This window comes from Ochotona curzoniae, unplaced genomic scaffold, assembly GCF_017591425.1.
Source record: "Ochotona curzoniae isolate NIBS_2020 unplaced genomic scaffold, NIBS_Ocur_1.0 scaffold_4505, whole genome shotgun sequence".
NCBI lineage: Eukaryota > Metazoa > Chordata > Mammalia > Lagomorpha > Ochotonidae > Ochotona > Ochotona curzoniae.
The window spans coordinates 25,685,507-25,696,931 of record NW_024467118.1 but is presented as its reverse complement, the minus strand read 5'-3'; the positions used below and the strand labels follow the sequence as shown (position 1 = coordinate 25,696,931).

At 48.4% G+C, this 11,425-nt stretch overlaps 1 protein-coding gene across 1 annotated transcript; it reads right to left on the bottom strand.

Moving 5' to 3' along the window:
• Nucleotides 1–6,728: 6,728 nt before the first annotated feature.
• Nucleotides 6,729–9,993, bottom strand: SHISA3 (shisa family member 3). The gene is made up of 2 exons (XM_040966128.1): nucleotides 9,662–9,993; nucleotides 6,729–7,218 (listed from the first exon to the last, which is right to left on the bottom strand). The coding sequence occupies exons 1-2, from the start codon at nucleotides 9,933–9,935 to the stop codon at nucleotides 6,779–6,781; spliced, it is 714 nt and encodes a 237-aa protein (XP_040822062.1). The 5' UTR covers nucleotides 9,936–9,993; the 3' UTR covers nucleotides 6,729–6,778.
• Nucleotides 9,994–11,425: the final 1,432 nt, after the last annotated feature.

Sequence of the window (11,425 nt, the reverse complement as noted above, 5' to 3'; positions counted from 1 at the left end):
TTCTCTATCATGGTGGAAAAAAATAGGGAAAAAAACTAGACAACTGGAAATTTAATCCCTTGTCTTTAGAATTAAAAACTATAGTAAGACAAAGAAAGTGCTCTCTGAAACAGAAAACAAATTAACTCATAGGAATCTCCAACACAATTGGAGGCTTCCCTAACCTAGGCAATAATGGTAAGTTGGCCAGACAAGATATCAAACACCTGGAGTTATCAAAAACCATCAAACTCTCAGCCATGCTTTCTGTTTCCTGCCCCTCCAGTGGATTTTTTCTCACTCTAAAACATTTCATCTGCTTCCTGCTATTCGATACCAGCTTGCTGCAGGGCTCTCTCCCCATTGGGATGCAAATCATATGAGATGGATGTGTCTCACTTCTCAGGACAAATCTAAACAGTAAGGTAGCTCCAGTCCACAGGTGAGGAGACTAAACCTGTAGTTAAGAAAATAGCCAAGAAGTTGGCATTGTGGCAGAGTGAGTTACACTGCTCCAAAGATAGACATCCCATATAGTTAGAGACTGTGTCCTGGCTGCTCCACTTCCCATCCAGCCTCCTGCTAACACACCTGGAAAAAGAAGTAGAAAATGGTCCAAGAGCTTTGACCCCTACATCCATGTGAGAGACACAAGTGAAATTTATGGCACCTGATTTTGGACTGGTCTAGCCCCGGGCCATTGCCGTCATTTAGAGAATGAAACAATGCATGAAGATGCTCGTGTATGTGTCTCTCTTTCTGTCTAACTCTGCCTTTCAAATAAGTAGATCTTTAAAGTAAGAGGAAGAAACAAAAATAAGATAGACAAAAGCTACTCCTCTTTGAAAAGACTGATAGAAAACTAACCTATGTACTATGACCCAACATCCATCCTAAGAGCGGGTATTGGTGCACTAATCAAGATGCTTCTTGCGATGCCCGAACTCAGCCTGGCTTTGAGTCCTGGCTCTCCTTGGGATTCCAACAGCCTGCTAATGCACTTGGGAGGCAGTGACGATGACTCAAATGGTTGGGTCCTGTTAAGAAAGTGGCAGAACAGAGCAAGACAGGGTAGGAATTCACAGTCAAATCAGATTTCCTATTGAAGAGAAAAGAAAAATGAATCCAGAGAAGGCTGCCCACTGCTGTGTTTAGATGGAGTGACCACAAGACTGAGGCCCAGTCTCTCAATAAGCTGTGATTTTTATTTATTTATTTATTTTAAAATCTAACTATTTTTATTTGAAAGATTTGCAAAGAGAAGAAGAGATAAAGGTCTTCCATTCACTGGTTCATTCCCCTGAATGACCACATGGCCAGAGCTGAATTGATCCAAAGCTGGGAGCCAGGAGCCTCTTCCAGGTTTCCCACATGGGTGCAGGGTCCTAAGGACTTTGGCCATCATCCACTGCTTTCCCAGGCCATAAACAGGGAGCTGGATGGGAAGTGGAGTAGCTGGAAAACAAACTGGCACCCATATGGGGTGCTGGGGCCATGGAGTAGATGGTTAGCCTGTGAGCCTCAGCGTCAGCCCAGACTGGGCTTTTTATTAAGAGTTTTGAGGTGTTCCAGATTGGGGTAGGAGAATTCAAAAGAATGGAGTGTAGACAGGCCTTCTGACCTGGATAGACCTTGCTTCCTAGGGGCAAGGTAATTTGGGAGAAATGCAAGGCCTGTGGAAGGGGGCAGTATAATACACCTGTTATACTGGTCTTTTGGAATGCAGGAGCAAGTCCTTGATGGAGGACTCAAAGGCCATGATGCTGACGCCTGTTCCCTTATCCCATCAGTCCAGACTCTGAGTACTAGTAATGGAACGTGGCGCTGGTTTCCTTCTGACTGCTTCCTGCTGTTCCAGGGCATTGGTGTGGGGTCAGATGATCCACATGCTCGATCAGACTGATTGGGGAAGGAGAGCAATTTGAGTCTGTTGCTGTGAGATGACTCAGGATATAGCAGTCATTTGTTCCTGTTAGAACTTTTTAAAATACATTAATTGTACATGGTAGGAATAGAAGCACTATGATTACAAAAGGAGATGCAAACACATGACTTATGGTGGAAAAGATGGCCAAAATGAGGCAGGGTTGTTCTGGGAATATATTTTATGTTTTTGCTTTGTTTTATTTTTTAACACAAAGAGAAAATAAGGAAAACAGAACACAGTGTCCGTCCAGGTAAGTGGGAACACAGATGTATACCTGGCTGTGACAAAGAACAAGACACTCTTAACTTACTTAGTGTGCTGGCAAGGAGTGGTGAGATGGAGTTAGTTACTCCTGGGCTCACTCAGGTCCGTTACCCAAGTGGACCCAAACTCAGATGTTGTGAACAAGTCAATAAAAAATCTCTATCTTTCAAATAAAGTAATTAAAAAATAAATCCATGCTACACCAGTTTTTGTGTCCTGTGTTTCTCATACTTAAGGGGAGAAATGTGTATCATTTAGTACCTCTATTCAGTCATTTGTATTATCTGTTTTCACAATGTAGCACAAACTCTACTTGGTTATTTCAAAAACCCCGGGGATCTAAAGGATATAATATGATATAATTAATCATATTTCTCTCATAGATTTCCTGAAAATTGGGATGGATATGTTTCCTGAGAAAATTAGGCCTTTTGAACCTAACCACCATAAAAATTATAGAATTCCATAGCCAACTTCCTTGGCTCAAATCTTGGCTCTACTGTTCTTGTCTATCCCTGGATGTGAGGATTATTCTTCCTGCTTGGATTTCATCTGCAAAGAATGCGTGATAGTCCCTACTTCATGAGTGTGAAGATTGGTACAAGTTATGAAGGACATAGGATACATGCAGTGCTTAATACATGTTATTATTCATTATTGACATAACCATCTTTCAGAGAATAGAACTTCCACATTCAATAATAATCGTGGTTTGAAGACAGTAAGGCTCAAACTTCTGTGACAGTAACCAAAGCCTGTGTCAGAGTTTACTTATTTTGGTGTGGTGGCAGGTTAATCATATCCCTTACAAGAGCCAAGTGGTTTGGATTGAACCTTGCTGTCTAGTCTCTCTAAAATGAAAATAAGGTCAAGTCATTGCCATGTATAAAACCCTGCAAAGGTCAGGCTTTTGTGCCTTTCCAGCTGCCACCATCCTCTTCTGGATTCTGTGTCTACTCTCCTGATATTCCTTGCTGTTTCATGTGCATGAATACTTCCCTAATATGCTCATCACCTTATTTCCATCACTGTTCTCTTCCTCCTTCTCCAACTCCTGACCCCACTCTCCTTCATTCAAATTCTAGGCAAATCCTAAGGCTCAAATCCAACATTAATTCCCCAAGATGAGTTGATACTCTCTGAGACTGCTGCCTGGCTATTCTGTACTCCCCAATCAGGACCACAGTTAGTTCAGTATAGTTCAAGTGTTGATTTTATGAGTCCCTTTTCCCCTCAGGGTGAGCACCCAGGGCCAAAAAGATAGCAAGCTTCTTTTATAAAGCACCTAATATACTTGTTGCAAATACCCAGGAAACAGAAGCTTGTTGGGTTGGAGCGTATTCATTCTTGGTGCTCTCAGCACGTTGCACAGTGCCTCATAGATGCTATGCAACAAAAGCTTGTTGACAGCGATTCATAACTGTGGCAATATCAAAGCCACTTGAGCAAGAACCTCAGAGCATGCCCTACATCCAGGACCTGGGGAGGGTGGAAAATTGGGTGGGCCTTCTCCCTTAATACCCCCCTTTAAACATGAAGGTAACAATATGGAAAACATACTAGTATTATCCACTTTCCTGTAGCCCTTGAACCTTCATACTCTAACTATGTAAAGAATGTCAAAATAAATTTCATTAATAAAAAAAAAAGGAACAGCTTCTAGAATTCTGCCACAGCAGGGACTTAGAACCTAAGGATGTGAAGTAATATTGCCAGCTATGTAGCTTCTAATCATAAGGTCAAAGACATGCACTGTGTCTCCGAGTATGTGAGAATATGATTTGAGACAGTGTTACTGAATGCCTGACATAGACATTATCTCCCTAATTTTAAATGATGTATGGCCTGTATTAACTCAATTGATTGGGACACCCCACTGATGGAGGAAAACCTGCAGATATGTGCGGTCGATGAATTCCCTAGCATGAATTAGCTCATTGGACATAACATTTCTCCAAGTGGACGGCAAAAGTACAACCACAAGGGAAACTGGATGAAGAACTAAACAGTGCTACCATGCTGAGCTGCACCCCCTGGAGGACAACGCAGAATTACAGCCGTGCATCTTCAGTAGATGGCTAGGTGGTAGATGTGGGTGTGGCGTTCATTGGATGAAACTTGATTGTAACTGAGATCCTGCAGTGCATAAAGCAGTATATACAATAAAGGCATCCATGACCTTGGAAGGTCCCACCGTTCCTATCGGTGGACATAGTTAATTCCATCTTACCTATAAGGAAAACAGTTTTTTGTCTTCATATATACGGAAATTTCCAATTATACTACCACAACACCAGTCAAAGAATTTTCAGTCTTTTCCTTCTTAGAAACATCATACCGACAGCAGCAGGGAGACTGCCCATGTAGCACCTGGGTGTCTGGATTCAGGGCTGTCACACCCCTGTGATTCTGTACAAGGGATTAGCATCTGAGTCCTGTGCGTCTGCTCAAGCCATTCTATTTTGAAACAAACCACCTTCCTTATCTTGCTCCTTTCTAATTACCAATATGGCATTATTGGTAAAGTGAAATTATCTACGAGTTTCATTGTAGGACATTTACAGGGATGTCAAAAAGCACTGATTCCAAGGAGAGCTCATTGGGTTAGCAGGACTGAAGATCGCTGCCTGGGAGGCTTGACCCCATATTGGGCTTCTGCAGTGGATTTTGTGCAGAGTGGTCAGAATCTCAAAGCATGTGTTTTTGCACAGCAACTCCCGGAGCAGCTAGCTGTGGGGCCAACGGCAGGTTAGTTTTCTGTGCCTCCATTTCCAAATCTGTAAAATAGGAGTCATACCACTGCCCTGTTAAGGTTGTTTGGAGGAGAAGTTAATACATGCAAAGATTTAGAGGAGTGTGTTGTTCCTAGGAAGAACTCACTAAAGGCTCACTTAACGCTTCAAGAAGAGCAAGCCATAAATAGCAAATGCAGTCTCACTAATGCTACGGGAGTGTGGCCAGAGCATGCTCACAGTGTTTATTCTTTGACACTCATCACTTCTTTCCTGAATTCTTCGAAGTAATTTGAGATACCTGGGAATCGGGCCTCTGGTGGACCTGGAAGAAAGCAGCAGACTGGAAGTCAGAGCTACTAGACTGAGCGAATCTTTGAACTTGTTTCCTCAAGTGGAAACAAAGCAAGGCCATACAACTCTCTGAGAACCAAATTCAACCTTTAACCAGTTGTGCTTAGAAAGAACTACTGAGAGTGACATGTGATAGTCCCAATTCAAATAAACCTGGGTTACCAAAGTGCCCTGCAGGGGCCCGGTCAGCCGGGGCAGGAAGCCTGCAAAGTGGCAGGCAGGTGTCCTGTTGAAAGAGGCAGGCTCCATCATGTCACCTCTTCTTCGCATGACACAAAGTGAGAAGTCCACTTTCTTAGGGTCCTCTGCTTCGACTCTGCAGGCCACGTGGCACATCCGTGGGCTGCCTCTGGCCCTCAGCCGGAGGGAGAAGCTTCTTAAAAACTTAATTCCCTTTACTGCTTTCATTTGAACTCTAAAGGAGGGGAAAAATTTAATCCGGAAATATGAGGTAAACATATTTCCTTTTATTGAATAGCAACTAATTTCACTAAGGAGACAAAATGAAGTACTTTGCTTTGAAATTCAGAATAGAGTTCATAAAAACGTATTTTATTGATTCTAAGCCAGCAGGATGTTTAACCAAATATGTAATCACACACGAAATTCAGTGGCACTTAAGATACATAATCTTAGATAATTACACAAATCGCTGGACTTGGAACTTCACAATTTTTATGAACATAAAAATTACAGCGACTACTAAATAGTTAGTACTGTCAGTGTAGTAAATACATTAAATTACCAATCTTTACATTTGTACATAACTCATTTTACAAATAAATGTTTTAAGACCCAAATGTCCAACTTTCATTTAAACACTAAATGTTGCTGAACAAAAAGTCTGTAATAAATATTCCCTTGGGTGACTTGGGAAATGACCTTACATAGTAACTCTATTGCAATGACTGAATTTATAAGAGTCCATAAAACTTGAAATTCCTCCTGTGCTTATTGAGATTTTGTATTCTCCAAAAAAGAGTTAATATTTTAAACAAAATTTGGTTATTAATTTAAAAAGTTAATGTTCCCAATATGCTAGTATTATTCATGGTTAGGTAACTCCCAAAATAATAAATAGGTTATTCATTATCTTCTCAACTTCACTTAATAGTTAATTTTTAACTGAACCTTTGATCATTACAATTAGACTTTTTTTTGTACTCATTTATGTATACATTTGTATTATACCTCCATTAACAAGTTAAGTGAAAAAGAAACACATAGCCCTTTTCTATGTAGTATGCAGTTGAATTGTCCAGGAAAGCATTTTCAGTCAATTTGCAACTTCAGAGTCAAGCTGTTGCATATTACAATGGAAATGGCATTAAATTGAAGAGTAGAAGTCACCAGGTTTGCAAATTCCGACATTTCATGACGAGCTAGAAGCCTCGAGACTAGAGCGTGCTGTGTTTTCCTACAACTTTCCGCCATGGTGTTGGTCAGTTACAAGAGACATTTCCCCAGCATCACTCCACCGGTCTGCCACTTTACTACATGCTGGATTCACAGCCATGATGCATCAACTGGAGCTGAAGTCTGCACAGCTCTTCCCTGGCAGTGGGGGCTCCTGTTGGAGGGGGTAAGCAAAATACTGAGGTGACACCAGGAAACCAGATGGCTGTGTCAGGTGGATCGGATGGCTGGTGGTGTAAGGAGGGGGTGATGAGGGTACCAGGCAACCTGGCTCAGCTCTGGCGAAGGAGAACCTACGAATGGAGCCACCAGTAGAGCTGGAGCTGGTGGCTGTACTGGACTGCCTTGAAGGTGCCCTGAGGCTCGTGGAGGTCAAAATCATGGGCAGGGTCTCTGTCTGATAGCTGCGGAGTGAGAAGCGGATTGGCTGTTGCGAAGGCTCCTTGGGCCTCAAACAGGTGCAACAATAAATAGCCACCAAGGAGCCCAGGATGATGAAGGCAATGAAGATGGAGCCAACGATGAGGAAGGGGACATAGACGGGCTCTGCAAGGCAAAAAGAGAAATACACAGGTTTGCCTCGAGTCTTCCCAAAGCCTGCACTCTGCCTGGGCAGCACAGGGGAGGGAGGGAGGAGGAGCTCAGTCTCACCACCGCTGCCAGCTCCACTTTCGGGAGCTTGTTACTGCTAACCTCTCAAGTATCAACTGCAGTGACAGAGCAATCTCCCTACTCCGAGAGGGGAGGAAGCAAACTGATACTGTAGCCTCTGTTAGCAATTAGCCATCAGATTGCACATCTGGAAGTCAGAAAAAGAACAGAATCTGCCCTCCTGTTCATGCCCTGGAGGGGGTTACTATAACTGTGGGGTTTAATCCAGGATTTGGTAGTTTTATCACGGTGGGGCTCTTAGGGCTTTGGCCTATCATCTCCAATGCAAGATCTCCAAACCAAGCACTGAGATGCCTGCCTGTTCCATGAGATCCCACCTCCAGGAATTCAGAAGACTCTAAAAATAACAGTATAACAAAAGCTATAACAGCCCCAGTTGACTGTGTCTCTTCCCGCATCAGGAATTGTCAGCTCTTGCGGACTCCTAGGAGCAATGGTTTGGGGTGCCTGCTCTGTCCACCATGCCCACCTTGCCCTTCTCATGCAAAATTTGGGAAAGTCAGGCTAAGCTTCCAACATCGTTCTTGGTGTTGACAGTGACAGCCCAGGCATGGGCAGCTCCTGGGAGCAGTTTTTCCCTTTCTCTAGAGGGCAGGCATCCCCCAATCCATTGGCGCCCCAAAGGGTCTCTCCCCTTCTGATGGAACCACACTGGGATGCAGCCTCAAGCTTTGGGAAAAGACAGCACGGCTGCCCATAGTCCCTACTTATTGGCAACTGCGCACCTCGCTCTTTCATCATATCATCCAAGTTCTATGGAGAACCTGTGACAAAGGACATGATAAGTTCTCCTACCAGACTTTCCCAAAAACAGAGCTAGTGGTTGACAGGTGAAATTTACAGATTAGACTCCAGGTCTAAGCTTTTCCCAGGCACCCATTCTCCCACCACAGGGGGCAGGAAGGCAGCTGAGGTGAACAGCCACGCTGGCTGCTGCCCTGCCAAGTTCTGACACACTTAATTGGCAAGAAGGCCCAGCTCAGTTACTTACCCAATGTTACACCCTTGGCGAGTGACAGACCCAGTGAGTAGCGAGGTGAGGTGCGCCTCTTCCCAGCTGAGCTCTGGCATCCAAACCAAAAGGAGAGGCCAGGGCAGCAGACCCAGCTGCAGCTCCCTGCAGACAGCCACTGCGGGGAGGAGCGTGATGTCCCCGGGCACGGGCTGGGACGGTGGGGGAGACTCTGTATTTTTTTTTAAGAGCTTACAGCCACCCAAACAGAGTTCCCTACTTTCCATCGAGCATCTTCCTCCCCCCACCCCGCCACCCCCAGAAACCACTGCTCAAATCCTCTAGATTAGGACACTTTACACTTCTTCAAGAGAGAGCCTGACGGGATTGTAAAAGGGCTAGCTAGCTTTCCTGGAGGTCAGCAATTTGCGGGGAGGACTCCACTAGACATGTCGCCAGCCATTTCCCGGACTTTTTCCTCTCTGGCTTCGGGCGCCTTGGACAGTACCCTCCACCTGCTCCGCCCGCTTCTCGGGTTTCCCGACCGACCGACCATAAAGCCGTTGCCTGGAGCTCTGAAAGGGTTTCCCTGATGTTCCGATTTAGGTGGAAAACTTTTTTTTTTCAAGGTGTAAATTTCCTCCGCTACGTTTGTGATTTATTCGCCCTCTGGAGTGAGCGGAAATTTGACCTGTGTTTTCCGACGTGAGAATAGGGGGCGGGTAAGCGACCCTGGTTTCTAATTCTCCACCTCGAGGCCCCGGGTGTTGCTGAAAGGCCTGACAATAGCGGGTGGGAGGCTGCGGAGGGTAATTCGATGCAGAGAAATGAAAGGAAATCGGAAGAGTGCAGCAGCGGCTTAAAAATTCCTCCGGTTGGGGAGGGGGGATGAATGGAAGGAGAGAAAGAAAAGAAAGGAGAAGAAGAGAAAATAGAAAAAGAAAAGAAACTATAGCTATTCAGTGCCAAGGGGCTAGTTGTGCGCCTAACAGTCGCGCCGCCCCGCCCTTAACACTTCCCGAAGTTCCAGAAGCAACCAAGGTGCTCATTTAGGACCCCTCGCCACCCCTAAACTTCAAGTCCGGTGCTCCCGCCACCGCCCTCCTCCCAGAACTTCCCGCCGTCCTCCCCTGGGCCACCAGGTGCAAACTCGCGGTCCTTACTGTCTCTTGCCAACTTTCCCTGGAGCGGCCGCGCGGGGACCGCCTGTGGCGGGAAAGGCGGACTGTACGGAAACAAGGACTCCCGACCTGAGCCGCGACCACCCACTTGTCCCTTCACCCCCGACACCCGACTGCGCCCACTTTACGCGCAGACCCTCGGGGCCCCGCTCGTTCCGCGGGGTGCCGACGGGGTGGCACTTACGCGCGGTGATGCCCGGGTGCTCCAGCTCGCCGCGATCGTTAGTGCAGCCGCCCTGCTCCAGCCTGGCGTCTGCCGCGGCGCAGCAGTAGCGCAGCGCGCAGGAGCCGCAGCAGATAGTGGCGTCCAGCGTGTCGAAGTCCTCCGGGCACTGGAAGCCCTCGTGGTAGTTGCCCTGCACGTCCACCCAGCCGTGGCAATACTCTCCGGACTGCTGGGCACCCGCTGAGCCCCAGCGTAGCCAGCCCAGGAGGCACAGTACCAGCAGCGCCACCATCGCCGCGGGATGCCGGGGCGCCGGGAAAAAGGGAAGTAAAGCAGCTGGAGAACCAAGGGCTGAGCCCGGACTCCCAGGCGGCGATTCCGCCTCCCTCCGGGGCACGGCACGGCGAGGGCGGCTGACTACTCCCGTGGGAGTTAGCAGGGGCCGGAGAGGCAACGGGAACTGCGCCGCAGGCTCGGCAGGCCGGGGGTCAGCATGGTGTGCGGGGACGAGTTGGCGAGGGCGCGCGGGAGGCGCCGGCCGAGGCTGCTGCTGCTGCTGCCACCGCCCTTGGCCAGGTTCATAGCGCTATGAGTGCGAGGGGCGCGCCGGTCCTACGGCTACCTCCCTTCCCACTCCTCACTGCAACCATCGTGCCGGGATGGGACTGCCAACTGCAAGAGCACGCGTGGATGGCTCCAGGTCCCGAGTGGACCCCGGAGGACGTGGGCACCACGTGCAGCTCCCTAGGACTTAGCGGCTGCCCAACCCCCGCCCCCTCGCTGTCATGGGAGTCGGCGTCAGCCTGGTCTCCGCCAAGTGCGAACCGCCTCGCGGTGGCTGACAGCTCTGAGGCCCAGGCGTCCTTTAAAAGGGGAGAGAGAGGGGGAGACGGCAAGGGTTAAGAAAGAGGCCGCCCTCCCGGGTGGCGCGCGACGGGGCGCGCCAGGGTCTCCGCGCTTTCTGGTTCGCACGTCCTCCGCTGGCTAACCCGGCCACCCCCGCCCCTCGCGCTCCCCCAGGACCCGAGGCTAAATCTGCGGGATCGCCAGCCCCCGGTCCTCCCCGCATACCCGCCAAACGCTCAAACAACTCAGAGAACCTCGCAGTGCAAAGCTGGGGCTGCGAGGCCCCGGAGTCCGTCCACGCGCGTTTGGTGCCTCAGTCCCTGAAGTCTGTCGGGTCTTGTGGCTGCTGTGCTGCGGGTCAGCCTCAATCTTGAGACCCCGATTGTCGGAATTCTGGACAGCCAGCACGTTTTTTACGGGTCACCAACATTAGCACAGAGCTTTCCACCACCCAAACTCTCCCCTCCCCCGCCACTGTTCCAGGGAAAAAGGGCTTCTGTGCCCAAGTGCCCGCAGCCTCGCTCGCACCGCCACCCGCCCTCTCTTGTGCGCCTTCGGGTGCGGAGCCCACGGATCCCCTCCAACTCCCCTGGCCCTCTTGGCCCACCTCAGCGCGACTTTGCAGCTCTCGCCCCTCACCCAAGGACGGGAAGGAACGAAACGAACGATAATTGAGCCGATCCGAACTTCAGCGCGGGCAAAGAAACACATTTCTTTAAATGATGTGTCCCCTGGGTGCTGTTTGCGGAGCCAAGGGGCTCCTTGCGCGGCGAAAGTGCCTTAGGAACTGGCGTTCTGCGAAACATAGGCGAAACTTGAGCATTTTATTTTTATGGCGTCCCAAGCTTCCTCTCGTCGTTTATTGGGGATGTGTGACTGTGTCCGGCTGAGCTGGGTCTGGGTGTCAGGCGCCCGTGTACCTGATGCAGGTGTCGG

Excerpts from the sequence above, each read along its gene's own strand:
- SHISA3 (XM_040966128.1), bottom strand. The coding sequence starts at position 9,935 with ATGGTGGCGCTGCTGGTACTGTGCCTCCTGGGCTGGCTACGCTGGGGC. Across the intron at positions 7,219-9,661 it reads GCACCCGGGCATCACCGCGC|AGCCCGTCTATGTCCCCTTC; the intron begins GTAAGTGCCACC and ends TTTGCCTTGCAG.